Source organism: Oryx dammah, unplaced genomic scaffold (genome assembly GCF_014754425.2).
Source record: "Oryx dammah isolate SB20612 unplaced genomic scaffold, SCBI_Odam_1.1 HiC_scaffold_18, whole genome shotgun sequence".
Taxonomy (NCBI): Eukaryota; Metazoa; Chordata; class Mammalia; order Artiodactyla; family Bovidae; genus Oryx; species Oryx dammah.
The window spans coordinates 54,269,208-54,293,672 of NW_024070202.1; the positions used below are offsets into that span (position 1 = coordinate 54,269,208).

The 24,465-nt window shown below is 37.9% G+C and overlaps 1 protein-coding gene across 1 annotated transcript in view; it reads right to left on the reverse strand.

Moving 5' to 3' along the window:
• Positions 1–24,465, reverse strand: part of FOXP2 (forkhead box P2) — a 671,719-nt gene that overhangs the window by 146,397 nt on the left and 500,857 nt on the right. The window contains exon 6 of the mRNA XM_040260147.1: positions 3,700–3,774. Within this exon, the coding sequence (XP_040116081.1) occupies positions 3,700–3,774 (75 nt within the window). The remainder of the gene's footprint in view (positions 1–3,699; positions 3,775–24,465) is intronic.

Genomic DNA, 24,465 nt, shown 5'->3' on the forward strand with positions numbered 1-24,465 from the left:
TTGATGATACCATGGATACCTTGAGTCAGACATCTACTGTATACTTTCTGTGTGTTAGTCATCAAGCTAAGTAGTTTTGGGATTATCAAATGTAAACAAACCTATTACCACTCTATGAGGTAGATACTATCTACCTAATTTTACTATCTGTCCTATTTTATAGATTGAGAACATAAAGCTAAAAAAAGTCAAGTAACTACCCAGTATTCAGTTTAGAAAGCTGATTCCAGAGTCCACAGGACAGATTATTTGGTACTGGGTAAAATTTATGGAAAGCCTAAAAAGAGAGAGAAATTTGGAACATAAAAAGATTCTTAAAACCATCATTGTCCTCTTTTCCTTAATTTCTCCAATCCAAATTCCCATCAAAATGAAACATTCAGGAGGCAATCATAATACAGTCAAGATCTGTAGGGCAAAAGATCTGAGGTGGTCAATGTAATTTAATTTGAATGTGACACATAACAGCTAGACCAAGACCAACCAAGTCTTACTTTAATTCATCAAAATACGCATATGATCCAGTGGTAAAGGTTTTGAAATTAAGACCCCAAAGACAAAGACTGAGCATTCTGCATAATGGCCTTAACAGTTAGAGCCAACAGGAAGAATCTTATGTAAAACAGTATTCCTATAGGTGTAAAAACCTGAAGTAAAGACTAACAGTACCATTATCTGCAGGTAGGTGCTAATAAGGGCATTCAGGCAGATGAAGTGTCAACAGGGTCGATCTCTTGAGGAGTGAACTTGGGTTACTACCATGTGGCAGGGAAACCAAAGGTTGTGAAATTTAGGATTGTAGCCAGGGAAAAAAGACAGGCATCAATACTATTACTAAAGTCTGAAAGAAAAGTAAACTAAAGATTTGCCAGATTAGAGTTAAATATACGCCATTTGAAAAAACTGAGTGTGAAAAGCAAGTATTGAAAAGTAACCTCTTACAGTGAAACTCACTCTCATATTCAGGTCTTTTAAAGCCATAACTCAATGCCTTTCTCTTATAAAATTCAAACTTATAATAAGAATATTAAATTGTTACTCTTAGAATATCAAATGTACAACCTACGGAGCTCAAAGATTTCCTACAAAAAAAAAAAAAAAAGGTAGAAACAGTTTAAGATTTACAATTTTTCAGTAGAGATGATATAAGTAATTGTGGGTACAATTACTACTGCCCAGAATTGCAATGAATTAGTAGATGCACAGGAGAAGGCAATGGCACCCCACTCCAGTACTCTTGCCTGGAAAATCCCATGGACGGAGGAGCCTGGTAGGCTGCAGTCCATGGAGTCGCTGAGTCAGACACAACTGAGCGACTTCACTTTCACTTTTCCCTTTCATGCATTGGAGAAGGAAATGGCAACCCACTCCAGAGTTCTTGCCTGGAGAATCCCAGGGACAGTGGGCTGCCGTCTATGGGGTCGCACAGAGTCGGACACGACTGGAGCGACTTAGCAGCAGTAGATGCACATTATACCTAGTCTATTAGTATAATCTCCAGTAATCTCATGGTGTTCAGACTTACTCCAGTACCACCCCAGCATATTAGTAACATGAAATTTAACGAATACTAAGAGAAAGAGCCATGCTCATCACACAGAAACTGTCAACTGCAAATAATAGATAGTCTTTGTTTTAGTTTGCATCTGGATTTTAAATCACATTATATAGCCATTTTAGCTCACAAAAAGTTCTCATCTAATATAATCAGTAAAGGAAATAAGCCCCTACTTAGTACTGAATATTTCCCTGGTGTTGTGAAGTCCAGAAGCACCATTTGCAAAGTCACTCAGTGACTAGTCTGAAATATTAAGTTCGGTGCACTTCAGGGATGGTAAACACCTGATCCGTGCACTGTCATGCCCTCTTTACCCACCAACCACAGAAGACCTCACTAATTTATGCTGGCTTGCTTTCTACCTTGGAGACTAACTATAGTCTCAAGTACATGGCATAATCTCAGACTCGTGTTCAACACAGTATTTAAGGCAGTCATGAACGACGTGGTATACCCCTGGAAAGACCAATACATTGGTGATCTCACAAACTTGGGCTATAAATTCAGGCTTGCCATTGAGGAACTGCATGGCACTTGTGAGCCATTTATTTAATTTCTCCACAGTTTGTTTTCATTCAGAAAACATTTCAGTGAAAAGATATAATGCTGTAGATTTATATTTCTGTCAGTAGAATAGAGAATAATTTTTTAAAGGTAGAAGCAGATTTATATAAAGAACAAAATATTATTAGTTAAGCCATCTCACTCTTCAGGCTAAAAGAAAACAATTTTTCCACTGAGATTATTTTAGGAAAAAGTGTTACCAATTAGGAATACTGCCTGTTTAATTGTTAATGCAGCATTTTTAAAGTATATTTTTGAATTAATCTTCTGTACTAAGTTAAAATACATAGCTATTATTGAAGTTTAATTTAAATTTATTTTCTTCAACACATACAGCAAAAACTTAGAAATTAAGATTATTTTAGTCTTTCACATAAATTTACATAATTTGAGCAAAACTTGCCACTACTTCTTAATTTTTGCTATTCTTTCAAAAGGTATTACTATTATTAGGAGAACAACACTTTAGAATTAAAATGAATGAAACCCTAAACTAGGTAATTTCAGACTATTATAAATCCTAATTTCATATACAAAATTTATTACCAGTCCCCTGCATTCATTATTTTTATAAAACAGTATGTTATCATTTTTTTCATTTCTATTTTTGCTTTGCATCTAACATTTTAAAAAATGTTTAAAGATTGTATATTTTCCACAAAGAATAGCATTCCATGTTAATCTGACACTATTTTTATTGATAAAAATCTTTCTTTTTTTTAACCAAGGTATGAAATTAGATATTTCTGTTTTACTATTTGGTTATGAGTCTACAATCATAAATTAAGAAATATTACATATATGGTAGAAAAAATACTTTTTGGATGAGACAGTTTAGGAATATTCTAGACGATAGAACCTAAAAAACTACATCAATTCTTCAAGAAACAAGCAAAAATTCTATAAATGAAAATATATGACTTACATATTTAGAGATTCCTTAGGAATACAGGTAGTGTCCATGCTAAATAGAAACATGAAGTTGCTCTATTTAAAAATTCTTGAATGGCCACTTCAGGACTGCTATTCATTTCCAAGGCTAACTGGTATGTGAATTGGGTCACAAAAGCAATTTTCATTGAATATTATGTCTAAAGAGACAAATTATACTCGGTGACAGATTATGTAAAAAGAGGCCTTGGCATATTTATATGTTAACTTGCAGAACTCAGAATAGCAACTATTCCCTAAAATATTTACTGTATCTATCCATAATCTCCATTTAGTTTATGCATATCAATAACATCTCATCAAATTATTCCTAAATCTGTTCCAGAAAGCATAGTGGTTCAAGAAAAGTACAGTGGTGAAACAGCCATACACCCTTACATACGTAAACTTTAATGTCATCAATTCACAGAAACTGTGATCTATAAGCGATGAAACATAATTGAAGTAAGAATATAAGAACCAGCAGAAAAAAAACTACATCTGTGCCTTAACATTAGTCATCTCTTGATCCTCTTCACGACTATATGGCAGTGGCTAACAGAAAAGCACAGACCATCTATTTAGTGGGGCTGGGTCTATGGCCTTATATGTAGTAGCTGAATCGCTAATTGTCCAGTGTAACTTACTGCAAATGTGTTGTGAGGATGCCCATCACCAGAAGAGTGGCCACAGACACATAATTTTGTTTCTGGAAGCAATTCCTAGATTAAACAAAGAGAATCAGGAGTTGGCTTTTTTCCCCCAATCTTATGCTAATAATGTACATTATCATTTAATAAAATTATTTTGGATTATTATCTTGATAGGTCAACCTAGACAAAACTATCCCACCTTTGTATCACAGCTAATAATAGTATAAATTTTAAAAACAGGAATTATTTGGCAGATGTTAATTTGAATATTTGAACATATGAATTAATCACTAACCAAAAATTATTGATCTACCATGATCTTGACTTAAGAATCTTACTTCTCATTTCTAAGCTAAACTTATAGCCAATGTTAATAAATACTCCCACAACTTTAAATGGTACTATGATTTTAGAGTACGGGTTGCTATTTGTCTTTAAACTTTATATTTTTCACACAAGCTAACTGTTGACTCGTCAATTACAACCAATATAAATGAACATAAAGCCTGTCTTGTCATGAAATGTAAGAACAATCACCAGAACCTCATTTAATAAACTGTCTAGGCTCTGCATTACTACAACAAAAATATTGCCATTAAATATATATTTAAGACTATGGAGCCAAGCTCCATAATCTCTGATAAAACCTGTTGAATTATGTCATTTGTATTGAAAACTACTCTATATACTCAAATGAACGGTTTGCATTTTTATCTGTAAAAGTAAAGTGATTATTTATTGATAAATGACATGAAATGTCATTTTTTACCTAAGTAGTATTAGACATTTCAAAAGATTTTGTCTGAAGGGCAAAAGGATTACACTGCATTTGAAGAGACCATGTGACAACACATCCTTAGACTTCATGTATGATATGAAAGGATGATCCCCATTCATAAGATACACAAGGGAAATTATAAGTATATCAGAAAAGAAGAAAAGCAAGGAGGAATGTGGTAGGGGTGTCAAGGAGTATTTGTAGTGGTTTGATGCATGTAAATATTACATCTTATAAATAATTCTTTTAAAATACATCTCTGAAGTTCAGGGGCTCTGTTTAAGAAACGGATTGTATATGCTTTACATGACTATGTGCCTTTTTTTTTTTTCAAGATAAGAGTAACCTTAATTCAAACAGAAAAAAACAAAAATGGCTTCCCAAATAGTCTTCTCCTTCAGTTTCCTATGAAGAAGTATGTCACCTGACCCTGGCAGATGAGGAAAATATGTTCAAGTTACATTTTACTGTCAGGATCCAACAAACACGCTTTCATCTAAATTATTTTGTCAACAGCCTTGTAGTACCCTTGCTAACCTTATTTGGCACCAGTGAATAATTAGATACACAGGGGTGTGACTCCAATTGAAGGTGTTGGCACTGTAGCACTCTGTGAAAATATTAACTATGAGGTTAACTCCAATTTTCTCTTCTTTAATTAAATGCACATGATACTAATGAGGCAACCGACTGTTCCTTGATAGCACTAATTAGCTAAGAGGAGTGTACACTCTCACACTGCAATTTAAACCTAAAAATAAGGTTGAAATATGCTAATTGCAGGCAATTTAAAACAGTACAAGTTGAAGAACTAGTCATAATAAGAGAAACTGACTGCTTTACAGTTAGGCAGCTGTAACTTTGGTTAAAATCAAAACAAGCCACATGATTTTTGGACTGCTATTTAACAAGGTCATAAGCATCTGAAAATTAAAAAAAAAAAAAAAAGAAATGCTACTCCATACCACAGAAATGAACCAACTAACGAAAAATGCTCAGATTGACATTTGTCTACCTAAAACCAAAAATGATTAGAACTCCAAAAGTGCCTCAACACTATTTATATTTAGTGCTGAAAATGAAATTCCATAAGTAAGCAACATCACCTTAAGCTCTTTCAAGGGCATCCAACTTAAATATTGTACTTTGTATCTCCAACACAGACAAAACATGTTGGGTGCTGGAGGTTTGCCATCCCAATCACAAGCTCTGAGGGAAGATTTAGAGATGACTAAAAAACAGGACATTTCCAGACCAGATACAAGTACACTGATAAAAATACACAAAAGATGGTATGGAATAAAATGGTGTAGGCACCATTTAAAGAATATAGGTGCCAAGATTATCTGAAGGATTTCATTGTAAGAGGGAGATTTTTGCTACATTACTTCTACAGATTGCAGTTATGGGTTGAGAGCAGCCTGAAGCATCACTGTGAGAATTTTCTCCATTCTCAGCTCAAATGACTCATAAATATAATTTCAGTAAATCTAAGTACAATCCAAACATATCTTCTTTAATTGTGTCTCAAAAATTTACACAATATGATTTCAACTGATAACCACTGAGATAACTTTGACATAAGACAAAATTCTAAAGGACCTTCTGAAGCCATTACATATTTTTGTTAATCCGAAACTTTGTTTAACCAAAGCAATCATCAGCTGACAGTGCCAAATCATTCCTGTTGCTGGAGATAAAAATACAGCAAATAAAAATGATACTGTCATTAATCTCTCCTTGGAGATAAAAGAGACAGGACTGTCCCACAGTAAGGACTTGCAGTGACACTTCTGTGCAGTCATTTTGCATGCAAAATTATAAGTTTAAACAATCAAAAGAGTTGAACAAGCAATAAAAAGTCAAAAATCAAAATTTGTAAAAAGAGAAAGTCAACTTAATCTTATGTTTACTGAAGAACAATACCTTGGAAAAAAGTAAACCGTTTGAAAGGTAGTCTTTTAAGTAACTCCCAATTAGTAACTCCAGGAGTTAAAAGTATGTGAGAGTAAACTTTGCACTGCTATTAGCCCATCGTCACGTCTTGCCAAAAAGCTTGGTTGAAGAAACTTCTTTGAAAAACCTACCAAGCTTCTCCTGGCTGTCCTAGAGCTCTCTACAACAGAAGGAGACAGAATGTTGGCAAGAGATGCTAATCAACCTCCGACCAACTATGCTTGAACAGATCCATGAGGTTGCAGGTCTGTAAAAGGGTAGCAAGGCAAATGAAATCATATAGTCATTGGAGGCAACCTGACATGGTCCAGCAAATCACAGGGAAACACAATATGAATGGATGTTTTAAGTGTTTGCATCTGTTTCAGATAAGCACCAAAGAACATTTTAAGAGTGAAAAGGCCATGACAATGTACTGGAATGGGCTTTCAACATTAACTTCAGAGGGAATCTATTCTTCCATTAAATATGGATCATAGCAATTTTCTGTTAAAACAATAAAGAGTAAATCGTTCTGTGTTGGAAAGAGCACTGGGTCTGGAGACAGTCTTCTAGGGTTCAGATCCTGACTCAACACTTATTAGGAGTGTGACCTTGAGTAAATTACTTGCTTTCCTTCCTCTCTGTCCAGCTTCCCAGGTGGCTCTAGTAGTAAAGAACATGTCTGCCAATGCAGGAGACATAGAGATGCTGGTTTGATCCCTGAGTCAGGAAGATCCCCTGGAGAAAGACATGGCAACCCACTCCAGTATTCTTGCCTGGAGAACCCTGTGGACAGAGGAGCCTGGCAGGCTGTTGTCCTTAGGGTTGCATAGAGTCGGACATGACTATGAAGCATACTTAGCACACATGCATACCTTTCTGTCCAGAAAGGGAATGGTAAATAACAAGGTTCTAAGGTTGTCGAATACACTGATTTATAAAGTACTTAGAACAGTGCTGGTATCCATATGCTTAATGTCTCTTAGTTATGTACTTATTACTATTTATTAGCTATCATTATTGCTTCAGAACATTCATTTTTTTTTCAAATAAAAAATTATTAATAGAACAATCTTTTGGACTCTGTGGGAGAGGGAGAGGGTGGGATGATTTGGGAGAATGGCATTGAAACATGTATAATATCATATAAGAAACGAATCGCCAGTCTAGGTTTGATACAGGATACAGGATGCTTGGGACTGGTGCACTGGGATGACCCAGAGAGACGGTATGAGGAGGGAGGTGGGAGGGGGGTTCAGGATTGGGAACACATGTACACCCGTGGCAGATTCATGTTGATATATGGCAAAACCAATACAGTACTGTAAAGTAAAATAAAGTAAAATTTAAAAAAAAAATTAAAGTTCTACTGTATATAAAAAACACTGTAAAGGATGCAAAATTTCCCAAGACATTCTGTCTGCATTCAAATAGCTTTCCATTATTATTAGACTTCATGATATAAACCAAAGTATCTTCCATATAAATAAAAAATATTTGTTTCTCCTTAGAAACCTGGTATGGCAAAGCAAAAAGTTAATATGAGGGTGTTTGCATTCAGTGACAAAGTTAAGTGACTTCTAAGAAATAATATAATTTCTACAAAGTTGATGATGGTATATTTTTCATAGAAAAATAGGAAAGTATTATAAGTTGATCTTTCCTAACAAATGAACATATTTTTAAATTACACTTTTTTGAGGTTGGCTGAAAATAGAATCAAATTTTTCTTTAATATTTTTATAAATTTAGTGTCTTATAAAATTTGGGACAAAATGATATATGAATGGAATAATGATCTACATTTTAAAGGTGCAAAATTTTTTTCAAAAAAGTCTTTGTCCAGTCAGAAATTGTGGACCCTCCTGACCTAATATGAAACAAGACTAAAATTAAATGGTTGAGTGGCCTTTCCTCTCCTCTAACTGTTCTGTTTGTTGGTTTAGTTGTCTGTTTTTAATCCATTTATCAAATCTGAGAGAAGTTGTCCGAAGGACAGTGTGGCCAGGGTTGTACCAGGATGATACATGTTGGCTTTACAAATTCAAAATATTTTTTGTTTGAATCTGCCCATCTCTGAAAAACAGATTAAAATCTGCCTAGCTTTGACAGAGGAGGTGAAGAAAAGAGAACTACTGCCTAGGAAACAGAGTGTTTCATAAGACCAGTGGATCAGAGTAGGAGGTATATCATTTGAAATCAGTCAATGAGTAGAAGGACAACACACCCTGGAGAACCAAACCAATATAAGCACACACCTGAAGACTCTTCATTCTCAACAAGCAGTAAGACTATCTTATTTCCTTCTGTGGTACTGACTACAAAACCTATATGATATAGCGAGGAGAATACAGTACAGCCATTAAAGAACCACTTTGCAGAGAAGGAAAATAAAGCCCAGGGAGCTGATAATATTTACAAAGGTCATGCTTTTATTTATTTTTTAAGGCTGCTGTGCATCATGAAACCTACAGATTCTCAAACTTTAGCATGTAAATAATGTCTGGATAAGCTGTTATAATTAAGAATTCAAGGTTAGACATCTAGATTCAAAAATTCTAGACAATCAGATTCAAAATCCATGAGTACAATTTTTCAAGTGTCTTGAGAACTGTGATTTAGAGCTTCCATGATTACACTTGGAGAAATACTGTCTTCTGTGTTCAAGATACTTGTATGACAGGTAAGTTTTCACTCTTTTATTCTATTATTCAGTCATTCAATACTTAAGAACCTACTATGTGCTATAAGCTATATTATCCATGTAGATATAAAAATAAAAGAAAATCATCTCTGGTTCCAGAGGAGAGTGGGAAGAATAGCCTTGTAAACTAGGATACAACTAAGTGTGCCATTTGCATCTTGAACCTCTTTGACAATCTGATAAAGTCTAGAATGACTTCCTCAGAAAGAAAATTTAATTATATAAAATAAAATATAAGAAGTTAGGAAGGAAATCAGTTATACCGAAATTCAATTATCAAAATATTTAAAAAGCTGGGTTTGTAAATATTAATCAATGTGCTTCTTTGTGAATATATTACATAATAAGACATAATGTCAGGTTAATAGCCACTATAATTTTAAGTAGTAATAAGCATAACTAATACTTCTAGATATTTTTGCCAGCTGTAATGTAATATGAAAACATCTGTCATAATTTTTTATGACAGATGTAAAACAATGTCATAGACAATGCCAGTCTTCCTGTGGTTTGTTACCTACATTTGTAATAGAAGAAAATATTAAGTTTTAATTAGAAATGAAAATGAGAATACTTTTTCTTCCATTCATGTTCATTGACCTCCTGAATCTACCCATGGATCCCACACTGAGACTCAACATTAGAGAGAAATGTACTAAGACATAAAAAGAACAGTTCCACTGTATTGAAAGAATGTATTAAGAATGAGAAATTTATTACTTGAAAAAGAAAGACCTGGAAAGGAAGAAAGAGATAATCCAAAAGACTTAGAATTGCAGTTGACAAATGCGATCATGTGGGCGTGGCTCAAATGTGAGATGGATAGGGATAGAGGATGAGAGAGAAGACTGGTAAACTCAGATTATGGAAAGTTCTGTACATCAGACAAAGAGAATTTCTATCATGTCCTGAGGTAAAGGGAAGAGCAGGTTTTCTTTTAAGGAGACATTCCAAAAGCCTGAGGATGTGGGCTTAGACTAGAACTGGGACCTGATAGATGGTAGCCTAAGATGCCCAGAGATTCATTGGAAAGTTAATTATGGTGTGGGCCAAATCAAGAGCAGTCAAAGTGAGAAAACAGTACTCATTTTGAGAAGAGGCTAACTTCTGGTTTGAAAATTATCTGAGTGACAGAATGAATGAGTGAAGAACACTGGAAGTAGATTGTGATGTCACCAGAAAGTTAAGAGGACACAAGAAAAAATAAACAATAAAAATTAAGACGATTGGCTTCATTTGGAAATGCTACATTGGAGGTGACTGTAGGATATGCAGGTAGCTATTTATAGCAAAATTTTGAGTATAGTATAAGCTTTAAGTTCAGGGACATCTGAGATCTTACATGGTGGACACAAGCAGTGAGTGGATGTGTTGTCACTGAAACCACCTAAGGAGGTGGTTCTCAGTTCGGTTCAGTTCCGTCAACTAGTCGTGCCTGACTCTGAGAAACCAAGGACTGCAGCACGCCAGGCCTGCCTGTTCATTACCAACTCCCAGAGTTTACTCAAACTCATGTCCATTGAGTTGGTGATGCCAACCAACCGTTTCATCCTCTGTCGTCCCCTTCTCCTCCCACCATCAATCTTTCCCAGCATCAGGGTCTTTTCAAATGAATCTGTCCTTAGCATCAGGTGGCCAAAGAACTGGAGTTTCAGCTTCAGCATCAGTCCTTCCAATGAATATTCAGGACTGACTTCTCTAGGATGGACTGGTTGGATCTCCTTGCAGTCTGAGGGACTCTCAAGAGTCTTCTCCAACACACAGTTCGAAAGCATCAGTGCTTCAGTGCTCGGCTTTTTTTATATTCCAACTCTCGCATCCATATATGACAACTGGAAAAAAAAAATAGGTTTAAGTAGACGGACCTTTGTTGGTAAAGTTGGTAAATCTCTCTGCTTTTTAATAGGCAGTCTAGGTTGGGCATAGCTTTTCTGCCAAGGAGCATGCGTCATTTAATTTCATGGCTGCAGTCACCATCTGCAGTAATTTTGGAGCCCAAAAATATGAAGTCTCTCACTGTTTCCAATGCTTCCCCATCAATTTGCCATGAAGTAATAGGACTGGATGTCATGACCTTAGTTTTCTGAACGTTGAGTTTTCAGTCAACTTTTTCACTCTCCTCTTTCACTTTCATCAAGAGGCTTTATAGTTGTTCTTTGCTTTCTACCATAAGGGTGGTGTCATCTGCATATCTGAGGTGATTGATATTTCTCCCGGCAATCCTGATTCCAGTTAGTGCTTCATCCAGTCCAGCATTTCTCATGATGTACTCTGCATATAAGTTAAATAAGCAGGGTGTCAATATACAGCCTTGATATAATCCTTTCCCGATGAGGAACCCGTCTGTTGTTCCATGTCCAGTTCTAACTGTTGCTTCCTGATCTGCATACAGATTTCTAAAGAGGCAGGTCAGGTGGTCTGGTATTCCCATCTCTTTCAGAAATTTCCACAGTTTGTTGTGATCTACACAGTCAAAGGCTTTGGCATAGTCAACAAAGCAAAAGTAGATGTTTTTCTGGAACTCTCTTGCTTTTTCAATGATCAAACAGATGTTGGCAATTTGATCTCTGGCGCCTCTGCCTTTTCTAAATCCAGCTTCAACTTCTGGAAGTTCATGGTGAACGTACTGTTGAAGCCTGGTTTGGAATATTTTGAGCATTACTTTGCTAGCGTGTGAGATGAGTACAACGGTGTGGTAGTTTGAGCATTCTTTTGCATTACCTTTCTTTGGGATTGGAATGAAAACTGACCTTTTCCAGTCCTGTGGCCACTGCCGAGTTTTCCAAATTTGCTGGCATACAGAGTGCAGAACTTTCACAGCATCATCTTTTAGGATTTGAAATAGCTCAACTGGAATTCCATCACCTCCACTAGCTTTGTTCATAGTGATGCTTTCTAAGGCCCACTTGACTTTGCATTCCAGGATGTCTGGCTCTAGGTGAGTGATCACACCACTGTGATTATCTGGGTCATGAAGATCTTTTTGTATAGTTCTTCTGTATATTCTTGACACCTCTTCTATATCATCTTCTTCTGTTGGGTCCATATCATTCTGTCCTTTATTTTGCATCTATCTTTTCATGAAATGTTCCCTTGCTGCTGCTGCTAAGTCACTTCAGTCGTGTTCAACTCTGTGTGACCCCATAGACGGCAGCCCACCAGGCTCCTCTGTCCCTGGGATTCTCCAGGCAAGAACACTGGAGTGGGTTGCCATTTCCTCCTCCAATGCATGAAAGTGAAAAGTGAAAGTGAAGTCGCTCAGTCGTGTCCGACTCTTAGTGACCCCACGGACTGCAGCCTACCAGGCTCCTCCGTCAATGGGATTTTCCAGGCAATGTTCCCTTGGTATCTCTAAAGTCTTGAAGAGATCTCTAGTCTTTCCCACTCTACTGTTTTCCTCTATTTCTCTGCATTGATCACTGAGGAAGGCTTTCTTATCTCTCCTTGCTATTCTTTGGAATTCTGCATTCAGATGGGTATATCCTTCCTTTTTCCCTTTGCCTTTTGTTTCTGTTCCTTTCAAAGCCATTTGTAAGACCTCCTCAGACAATAGTTGATCCTTTTTTGATTTCTTTTTCTTGAGGATGGTCTTGACCCCTGCCTCCTGTACAGTGTCATAAACCTTCGTCCATAGTTCTTCAGGCACTCTATCAGATCTAATCCTTTGAATCTATTTGTCACTTTCACTGTATAAGCATAAGGGATTTGATTTGGGTCATACCTGAATGGTCTAGTGGTTTTCCCTACTGTCTTCAATTTAAGTCTGAATTTGGCAATAAGGAGTTCATGATCTGAGCCATAGTCAGCTCCTGGTCTTGTTTTTGCTGACTGTATAGAGCTTTTCCATCTTTGGCTGCAAAGAATATAATCAATCAGATTTCTGTATTGACCATCTGGTCATGTCCAGGTGCAGAGTCTTCGAGTGTGTTTGCTATGACCAGTGTGTTCTCTTGGCAAAACTCTATTAGCTTTTGCTCTGCTTCATTCTGTACTCCAAGGCCAAATTTGCCTGTTACTCCAGGTATTTCTTGACTTGCTACTTTTGTGTTCCAGTCCCCTATAATAAAAAGGACATCATTTTGGGGTGTTAGTTCTAGAAGGTCTTGTAGGTCTTCATAGAACCATTCAACTTCAGATTCTTCAGCATTATTGGTTGGGGCATAGACTTGGGTTAAAGTGAAGTTGCTCAGTCATGTTCAACTCTTTGTGACCCCATGGACTGTAGCCTACCAGGCTCCTCTGTCCATGGGGTTTTCCAGGCAAGAATACTGGAGTGGGTTGCCATTTCCTTCTCCAGGAGATCTTCCCAACCCAGGGATTGAATCCAGGTTTTCCGCTTTGTAGGCAGACGCTTTAACCATCTGAGCCACCAGTGAAGTCCATAGACTTGGATTACTGTGATATTGAATGGTTTGCCTTGGAAATGAACAAAGATCATTCAGTTGTTTTTGAGATTGCATCCAAGTACTGCATTTAGGATTCTTTTGTTGACTATGATGGCTACTCCATTTCTTCTAAGGGATTCTTGCCCACAATAGTAGATATAATGGTCATCTGAGTTAAATTCGCCCATTCCAGTCCATTTTAGTTCACTGATTCCTAAAATGTTGATATTCACTCTGGCCACCTCCTGTTTGACCAATTCCAATTTACCTTGATTCATGGACCTAACATTCCAGGTTCTATGCAATATTCTTTACAGCATCAGACTTTACTTCCATCACATCACATCCACAACTGGGTGTTGTTTTTGCTTTGGCTCCATCTCTTCATTCTTTCTGGAATTATTTCTCCACTGATCTCCAGTAGCATATAGGGCACCTACTGACCTGGGGAGTTCATCTTTCAGTGTCCTATCTTTTTGCCTTTTCATACTGTTCATGGGGTTCTCAAGGCAGGAATACTGAAGTGGTTTGCCATTCCCTTCTCCAGTGGACCATATTTGTGCCATGTGCTAAGGCCATCTGCTTAGCTTCAGGTAAAGACTGATGTTCTATTGCCCTGAGCCTCTTATTTAATTAGGCTAGAGTGGCACTCAGGCACCTTGGTAATGATAATGATAAATATAATAACTTATGTAATAACTGAAAAGAAAAATATATGAACAGAGGGGGGAACTTCTCTCACACTTTTGATGAGGGAAGTCAGCAAAAGATAGAGGAGTGGTGTCAAATATCCCAAATATTCTAATAAGGTCAAGTAGGATGAGACTTGGTCTTGAATACAACACTCTGAGGTTATCAGTGCTACTCAAAAAAATAATTTCAGAATAAGAATGGGACATAAATATAATGTTAAAGAAGAAATGGAAGTTGAAGGGTAAACAATTCTTTCCAAAATTTTAATGATGAAGAAAAGGATAAGGCTAAGAAGATATCCTGACATAAAACAAAGGTTCAAATAAGATACTGTTTTGTCAGTGTTCAGTTTTCAAAGACAGGGAGACTCATAGAAAATCAGGAGACTGAAGATACAGCAAAGCAGTTGTGAAGCTGACAAGACAAGGTCATAGGAAAGGCTAGGCAGGGCAAGTATCATATATAAAAAAAGAAGTTGGCCTTGTAGAGAAAACCTCACTGTGATACAAAAGAGCCTAATGAGAGGTGCCAACACTTATTTTAGGAGTGGAAATGAGAGAGGAAGCAGGAGAGCTTGCCTGGTGGCCTCTAAATTTTCTTTCCAAATTAGAAGATGAAGCCACTGGGAATAGGGGCTCAGTGTGAGATGTAGGAGCTTGAAGGGGACAGTGAAGATCCGAAGCTGATGTCTGTGCACGCATGTGTGTGTGTATGTGTGGGGGGTTCGGGGGTAAGGAGATTAGAAACAATTGCTAAACAGTAATGAAGGCTAAGCTGAACTTGCAGACTCAATACTGCCTGATACTGAGATTTTCTGTAGGAACATTCAGTAGTTTTCTTGGGAGTTCCTAGGTGTCTCAGGGGTGAAGAATCTGCCTGCCAGTGCAGGAGATGCAGAAGGCCTGGGTTCGATTCCTGGGTTGGGAAGATCCCCTGGAAGAGGAAATGGCAACACACTCCAGTATTCTTGCCTGGGAAGCCCTATGGACAGAGGAGCCTGGTGGGCTGCAGCCCCTGGGGTCGAGAGTCAGACATGATTGAACGACTGAGTACACACACAGAGGAGTAAGGAAAGCCATAATCTGAAGAATGAGGAACAAAATCAGAATGACATACAAACCAGTGAGAGTGTCTTTAGGGCCATGATTAATCATGGGATATAGTTGGGTCAGGAAGGTGCGTATAGGGACAGAGGTGGTGGTGAGGTGGAAGGAACAGTGCTTACAATCAGAATGTGAAGCTGTTAGGTCTACTAACTCAAATTGATTTTGAAACATTGGTCCAAGGGCTTAGAGAATATTATTGAAAGTACTGATTATTAAAAGTTTTAAATTTATGCTTGTTTTCTTCATGGATCAGTATAAACTTTAAAAAAAAATAGTATACTTTCTTTCTAAACATGCCAAATTATACCATTCACCAGTAACAAATTCAATGTGAGAATCCAAATTTATGGGATTAAATTAGGGATTACTCTTTACTTAAGTAATAAAAAAAAAAAGGGAATTAAGATTATATTTAAGTAGAAAAGAAAAATTTGATTTTTATATACTCTTTAGGAACATATACATTGCAGAGATTGAGGCATACCTGTATACTAGTGAATATAATGTGCTGCTAGGTACTATTTACTTATAATTCTCTATTGTCTTGCATTTCCTCAGTGTTTATAGAGCAGAATTCTTTGAGGAAAAAAAAATATTGTCAAGATGATGCTACAATTCTGTAGCAAATCAGCTCAGTTATTACAGAGGAAATCTGTTGATTTTGCCTACTAGGCATCTATTCCTCTTTTTGCTAATAACATGAAAGTTTTTCTTGGGGACCATCCCCATTCTGCAACACCCTCCCCTCAACCCCCAATCACCATATGCCAACTAGTAGGACTGGTTCAAGGGTAAGTGGGTGATAAAACAGACCATTAGATTCTCTCTCCCAGTAACTGATTCTTGAGGATAATAAACAGGAATTCATTCAGCCTAAAGCTGGGACCCCACAGAGCCTGCCCAATGATCTTGCTTTTGCTTCCTGTCCTTTCCGTGACCACATTTTTGCGAGATTTTCCTGGTATTTGTAACCAATTCTGTATCTTTGATTAGATCCCACTTTTTAAAGTTTTACTTGCATTTCTGTGACTTGAAATCAGAGATATAAATTAATAAGAATACTTTGAAATATTTCAATCTATAATCTCACTGTTAAAATTAGGATTAAACTTTGATAGCTTTTAAGTTAAGTTTTGGAGCAAATTTTAGGTTACAACCCATTTTCAGGGAAAATACAAAAGATAAGGCTGAAAATCATGATTTTAGCCACCTTATATTTACTACTTGTAAAATTAAGTGAAGTAATCATAAATTGCCATCATAATGTTAGTTTTATAAATACATCCTTTCCTTTCCTTAAAATTGCAGCTTATATAATCAAACTTTCTATTCTGCAAAACATAGTACAATATATAAAAATGGAAAAATAAAACATTAGGTTAAATCAAAACGTATCAACACAGGCATTTTTTTAAAGTATTGATTATTGACAGACATTAAGAGTTTCATTTTTATCATAATTTAAGATATTTGGGCTTCCTAGGTGGCACAGTAGTAAAGAACCCACCTGCAAATGCAGGAGACATGGGTTCGATCCCTGGGACAGGAAGATCTCCTGCAGAAAGAAACGGCAACCCATTTCAGTATTCTTGCCTAAAAATTCCATGGACAGAGGAGCCTGGTAGGCTACAGTCCATGGGGTTGCAAAGAGTCTGACATGATTGAGCACTTGACATGAAGATTATATACTCATTTGCTTTTCCTCATTCAACAGATAGGAAATTCTTTCTTTCTTTCTTTTTTTAAGTGTAGATAAACACTAACAAAGTCTTGTGATGGCTACTGTCTCAATGCAGATACCAGATATTTGGAGGATTTGTGATTTTAAAGTACTTAATATAAATCAATTAAATCCTTGGCATTCCTAAAATAAGATGTGATCTCTATTTCATATCAGAAGAGTACTAAAGAATTAACAAAGATTACAGAATATAACACTGTCAAAGTCATATTTTTTGCCCCAGTTTTCATCAATCCCCTTCTTATTCACCTCAGACAGCTGTCATCATAACTGGCACTCCTGTTATAAACATCAGCAGAAGAGCTAAAAATAGAAAAGATATGGATATTTCTCATCCACAGAGCCCAGCTGTCTCCAGAGGTGAGGCTGAGCTCAAGGACAGGGGAGATGACCCAACATCGTCAGTGAGAAGAATAAGACCTACCTGTCAGGCTTCCCTCATAGATCAGTCGGTAAAGAATCTGCCTGCAATGCAGGAGACCTGGGTTCGATTCCTGGGACATGGGTTTGATCTGTGGGTCAGGAAGATCCCCTGGAGAAGGAAATGGCAATCCACTCCAGTAATCTTGCCTGGAAAATCCCATGGACAGAAGAGCCTGGCAGGCTACAGTCCATGGGGTCATAAGAGTCGGACATGACTTAGCGACTAAACCACCATCACACCTGCTCACTGACTCCACAGACAACCTGAATCACCAGGGATGTTAATCAAGTATCTTTCATGCAGCTAAAGTCACTGAAAAACAAAAGTTACCCAAGGTGTTGCTCCTACAAGTGATGTAGTTATTACATTTTTAAGAGGTGATATAGATAGCAGTCAACAGACACCTCTGGCATAAGATACTCCTGCAGAGTATTGGTAGAATATTTTATTTTTGTTATAATTGTATACTTATTTGCTGTGTTCAAGAGAATATTTTAAGCTCTTCTGAAAAAAAACAAAACAAAACAAAAGAAAAACAAACAGGAGCTGGATCTCCTGATCATTTGGAGAATGGAAGACAACTTTAAAGTTATACAGAAATTACTTAATAGATAAAACAGATGGATTCTATGCATGGGATTGTCCCCCTGGGTATACTGAAGTTAGGCAGAAGGATTTATGCTCATGTAAGAAGAACAGTCCTTAGTTTTCAGTTTTATATGTTGCACTCAAAAGAAAATATAGATGTTTCTCATTGCCTTAAGGAGGGTAGGTGAGGCAATAGAGGGTAAGAAACAGGCCAGGGTAAAACAACTTTCAACGGAATGAGAAAGCATTGAGCAGTGGATGGTGCACAGGACACACAGGCACTCAAATCCACCTTTGATTGAAACGCTACTGACAGACTGTAGGTTTGTTCAGTATTTTATTCACCACAGACTTAATGACCATCAAGTTAATGCCACTTACAATAAAGGGTCTTACTCCATTTTTTTGACTACTGACTTCTTTTTAGGCTTCAACCTCCCTTTCCCCTGTGGCCCCCTCTGGACAGAAACCTTGTGTGTGTGCCCCCTTACTGGCCACTGAAGGGAAATTTAAAATACCTGCTCAAGGTATCTGCTCCAGCATAACCCAGAGACATTACACAGACCCAGTCTACACGCTTTCCTGTCCCAAGCCATCCTTGACCTGTGTGTACCCTACCAGTTCTCCCCCAGAGTCTCCCATGTGAATAATTAAATTTCTCTCAAATTCTCCTCTTGTGTGGAGTGTCATTAGCCTCGACATCTAAATTTTGGGTGGGATTCCTCTCACTTCTGCTGGATACTGCAGAAAACTACTTTCTATGTTAAGAATTGGGATACCAGGTTAAGTAGGAGTCCCTCATCCAAAGAGTTTACAGACAAATTGGGAAGACAAACTACTAGTGATGGGTATCATAATAAGTTATGACAGATGGCTGCACAGGTTTTTATGGGAGCATAGAGAAGGGATACTTACCTGGCAGACAGTGGATAGAAAAGGATTTTAGACTAAGTGATAATAAATGGACATTAGTATAAAAATAGGTGTGAGGTAGTTGAAGGTGCAGAGCACTGAAGACCAAAGCAGAGGCTGCTATGAAGGCTTGAAGATATGGGGCCCTTGGCATCACTCAGAGAAACTGACAGTCCAGCAGTGTCAGAAAAGAGTGCTAGTGCAGAGAGGGTGGCAGGGATGGAGACAGAGAAGTGGGAGCCAGAGCTTCTGGTGAGTCCTGTAAAGCAAAGTGGCTCTGAGGGCCTTCAAATTTCTCATCATTACATGTGTATACCTCCTGCCTTTCTCTTGGAGGATTATACGAAGGCTAAAATACATATACACATTTCTGAGGTATTTAGTATTACGTCCTGAAGTAGTAACTGTGACGAAAGCAGAAGGGCACAAAATATTCTTATAAGTCTCAGTGATGGCAAGAACTGCCCCCCTACTCTGCAGGAAACTCCCCTTTCTCTTCCTTCCCATCAGTTGCTTTCCTAGGACTCTACCTATATTTTTTTCTTTAATATTCTTTCCCTATATTTTAAAGCACACTAATAAATTATAGTATATTTAAAGCCAGTTCAGTACCAAAATTCTACTTGGAAAACTCTGCTTACAAGAATACAGTGTACTAGAATTTAACTTATCTGAATTGTAGTCCCATAAAGGTATAAAAATAAATTTGCATTTTATATTGTGAACAAAAATTAATAATATAATTTAACATAGCAGTATAGTTTCATCTTCACAGAAGTTCTGTGGTAAACTAAGTTGAAAATTTTGGAAAACAGAAAATGTCAGTTCAATTTTATAATGCAGCACTGAGAGAAATGAAATACACATTTTAAAATTTGGGATTCAGAGGGAAAAAAAGGAATGCTTCACATTAGATTTAACTGGATACTGTCCCTTTCTCTGCTATTTGGGGCATTCAGAATATAATTTCACAGATGATATATTTTTCTTAATGTGATTTTCAGACTACATCTAATGGAAAATGCCTGGTTAGGATTAAGAGACATAGTACAGATGTTAAACCACATTTGCATGCAATTATTTCTAAAACAAATGCCAGGGTTACAGAGTCTATTGAAATGGCTTTCAGGATGGCTGGCACATGTATTAAACCAGTTTCCAATCTCTGAGTAAGTCTATATTCTGAATATTTCAAATGAGACACTGAAAAAAGACTAAATCTATGTTTTTTACCTTGAGGCATTGTCTAAGAATGTATAGACATAGGGTTAGAGCCCAAGGATTCAAGGTAGGAATTTGGCATTTTTTTAAAGCAACAGCTTTTCTGCTCAATCTAAAAATTTCATTTTATGTATTAATTTCAATTGCTGAAAAAGTAAAATGATTACAAAACAGTTAATAATATGGGAAAAAAACAGCCAGTGATACATTAGATGTACTGTACATCTTTCAACTTATTTTGGGGTTTTTATTCAGAAAGGAATATAAAATATCTCTAAGGTTATTAATTTTTTTGTTAGTAGAAATCTCACTTTAGTTGATAGTTTAAATATACTTTTAAGCATCAGAGTAGAAGAAATTCCTGTTCAGAGTACTCCTGAAATGTCTCTGTTACCCACTTCATTGGAAATATCAACAGCAGTGAATGGCACAAACCAAAAGGTTGCATTTACCGCTTTGCTTATGTAGGGCATTGTGCCTTCACAGAGGCACTAAATCTACAAGTCCTAGGAGCTCATGGAATGGGCAAGACCTTTAACTACCTTCTGGTGATCGCTCCCAGGGAAATGCATTTTTGGACTAGGATTTGAATCAACAAATGAAGCCTGAAGAGCCACTGCTGTACCTATTATGTTTCAAAACCAAACACTGCCTCATACTTTCATTTGTCCAAATTCGGAAAGTACCAGCATCTCTTTCACTGTATGCTATACTCCTTAGGGGGGACGATTCAGACCATGATCATCCCTAGGAATTTATGAGGGGACTGAAGGATGTGGCAGTTCCCTTTCTGATCCCTGCAGGGAAAGCAGCAGCTGCCCTTGGATCAGCTACTTTTTATCCACTGTTGGTCTCAGTGGCAGCTCCTTTTCTTGCCAATAATGATAAATGAGAGACTCTTTAATGAGGAATAGAGACTTCAAGCTGCACACACAGAAGCATATCTGGTTGGCATCTCTGTTTATGATTCAATCCCCACAAACTCTTTCCCCCTCCTGACCCTAATGGGAGGTAGAGAAGAAACCTGAAGGAAGAGAACCAATTACTGGAAAGGAAAAAATCACTCTAACAGAAAATCTCCTATCACCTGATATTAAAGTTCTCATGATGCCAAGAAACCCTCGAGTAGAGGTCCAGGACTGTCACTCATTTTTTTTTCCATATCAAAGATTATTCCCCATGGTCGTTGGGTAAACATCTAATGTCATTACCATGTCCCACTGCCTTCTTAACAGTGCTTCCCAACAGATGAGGATGATGAGGTACAAGAGAGAAAGGAATAAAGGAAGTCACAGCCACTCTGGTAGAATCTTCTATTGGTAGTGGTGATGAAGACCCCCTTCATGGGGGAAGCCCCATGCATCCCTCCAACCCTTTCCCTTCATCACAACCACTTTATCTTAACCACAAATTGACCTGCGTTCAAAACAATGGGGAGTTTCAAGAAAACGGCAGGTTTCTCATTTTCCATCCTGCTTATTTTGATCTGTTTAAACAACAACAACAACAACAACAACTTGAGATATTTAAGACACAATTAAGAGGCTACATGTCATCAACATTAATGGCAAGATAAGAGGCAAAGGGATTGGAATCAGACTGACTTGAATTTACATTCCAGCTCACACTATAATGTAACTTAACCCTAAGGCCCACAACAGATTTCCCAACCCAGGGATCTGGCATAAGGACTGAGAACCCCCAGGGAATTTGACTTTGGAGTCCAGTGGGATTTGATCACAGAACACAGGACTGGGGAAACAGACTCTTGGAGGACACAAACAAAACCTTGTGTGCACCAGGACCCAGGAGAAAGGAGCAGCAACCCCATAAAAGACTGAGCCAGACTTGCCTGTGAGTGTCCAGGAGTCTTCAGCAGAGGCAGTTTCGATAGTCAGGGGCACTGGATAAAACATTTCTGGGAGCTACAGCATGCTGGAATAAGTCCTTTTGAAGAAGGTAGCCATTACTGCCATTACCGCTACCATAGAACTACAGGGAGGGAACACAGCCCCACCCACTGACAGAAAATTGAATTAAAGATTTACTGAGCATGGCCCTGCCCACCAGAGCAAGACCCAGTTTATTCCACATCAACTTCCATTCAGGAAGCTTCTACAAGGCTCTTATCCTCATTCATCAGAGGGCAGACAGAATGAAAACCACAATAACAGAAAACTAACCACACTGATCACATGAATCACAGCCTTGTTTAACTCAGTGAAACTATGAGCCATGCCATGTTGGGCCAACCAAGACAGACAGGTCAGGGTGGAGAGTTCTGACAAAATTTGGTCCACTGGGGAATGGATGGCAAACCACTTGAGTATTCTTGCCACCCCATGAATAGTATGAAAAGACAAAAAAGATACTACACCGAAAGATGAACTCCCCAGGTTGGTAGGTGTCCAATATGCTACTGGAAAAGAGTGGAGAAATAGCTCCAGAAAGAATGAAGAGGCTGAGCCAAAGTGGAAACAATGTCCAAGTGTGGCTAAGTCTGGTGGTGAAAGTAAAGTCTGCTGCTGTGAAGAACATGGAATGTTAGGTCCATGAATCAAGGTAAATCAGAAGTGGTCAAACAGGAGATGGCAAGAGTGAACATCAACATTTTAGGAGTCAGTGAACTAAAAACGGACTAGAATAGGTGAATTTAATGCAGATGACCACTGTATCTACTACCATGGATAAGAATTCCTAGAAGAAATGGAGGAGCTTTCATAGTCAATGAAAGAGTCTGAAATGCAGTACTTGGGTGCAATCTCAAAAATGAGGGAATGATCTCTGTTCATTTCCAAGGCTAACCATTCAGTATGACAGTAATCCAAGTCTATGCCATAACCAAAAATGCTGAAGAAGCTGAAGTTGGATGCCTCTATGAAGACCTACATGAACTTCATGAACACAGTCCCACCCATTGACAGAAAATTGAATTAAATTTTGACTATTGACTATGCCAAAGCCTTTGATTGTGTGGATCACAATAAACTGTGGGAAATTCTGAAAGAGATGGGAATACCAGACCACCTGACCTGCCTCTTGAGAAACCTATATGCAGGTCAGGAGGCAACAGTTAGAACTGGACATGGAACAACAGACTGGTTCCAAATAGGAAAAGGACTACGTCAAGGCTGTATATTGACACCCTGCTTATTTAACTTATATGCAGAGTACATCATGAGAAATGCTGGGCTGGAAGAAGCATAAGCTGGAATCAAGATTGCCGGGAAAAATATCAATCACCTCAGATATGCAGATGACACCACCCTTATGGCAGAAAGTAAAGAGGAACTAAAAAGCCTCTTGATGAAAATGAAAGAGGAGAGTGAAAAAGTTGGCTTAAAACTCAACATTCAGAAAATGAAGATCATGGCATCTGGTCCCATCACTTCATGGGAAATAGATGGGGAAACAGTGGAAATAGTGTCCGACTTTATTTTTGGGGGCTCCAAAATCACTGCAGATGGTGATTGCAGCCATGAAATTAAAAGACACTTACTCCTTGGAAGGAAAGTTATGACCAACCTAGATAGCATGTTGAAAAGCAGAGACATTACTTTGCCAACAAAGGTCCGTCTAGTCAAGGCTATGGTTTTTCCAGTAGTCATGTATGGATGTGAGAGTTGGACTATGGAGAAGGCTGAGCGCTGAAGAATTGATGCTTTTGAACTGTGGTGTTGGAGAAGACTCTTGAGAGTCCCTTGGACTGCAAGGAGATCCATCCAGTCCATTCTGAAGGAGATCAGCCCTGGGATTTCTTTGGAAGGAATGATGCTAAAGCTGAAACTCCAGTACTTTGGCCACCTTATGTGAAGAGTTGACTCATTGGAAAGGACTCTGATGCTGGGAGGGACAGAGGGCAGGAGAAGAAGGGGAGGACAGAGGATGAGATGGCTGGATGGCATCACTGACTCGATGGATGTGAGTCTGAGTGAACTCCGGGAGTTGGTGATGGACAAGGTGGCCTGCTGTGTTGTGATTCAAGGGGTTGCAGAGTCGGACACTACTGAGCAACTGAACTGAACTGAACTGATCTCCAAAGATTTAGGTTTGGATCAGGAGCTAGGCTTGATCACTCAGAGCTTTTGTGTGGCAAAAGTTTTACTAGGTGAAAAAGGACAGAGAAAGCTCTGACACAGATATCAGAAGGGGGACAGAGAGTGCCTCCTTCATTGCTCTTGTCAAGACCTTATATACTTTTGCCAGACCCACTCCCACAACAAACTTCTTTTTTTTTTTTTTTAATTTATTTATTTATTTTTAATTTTTA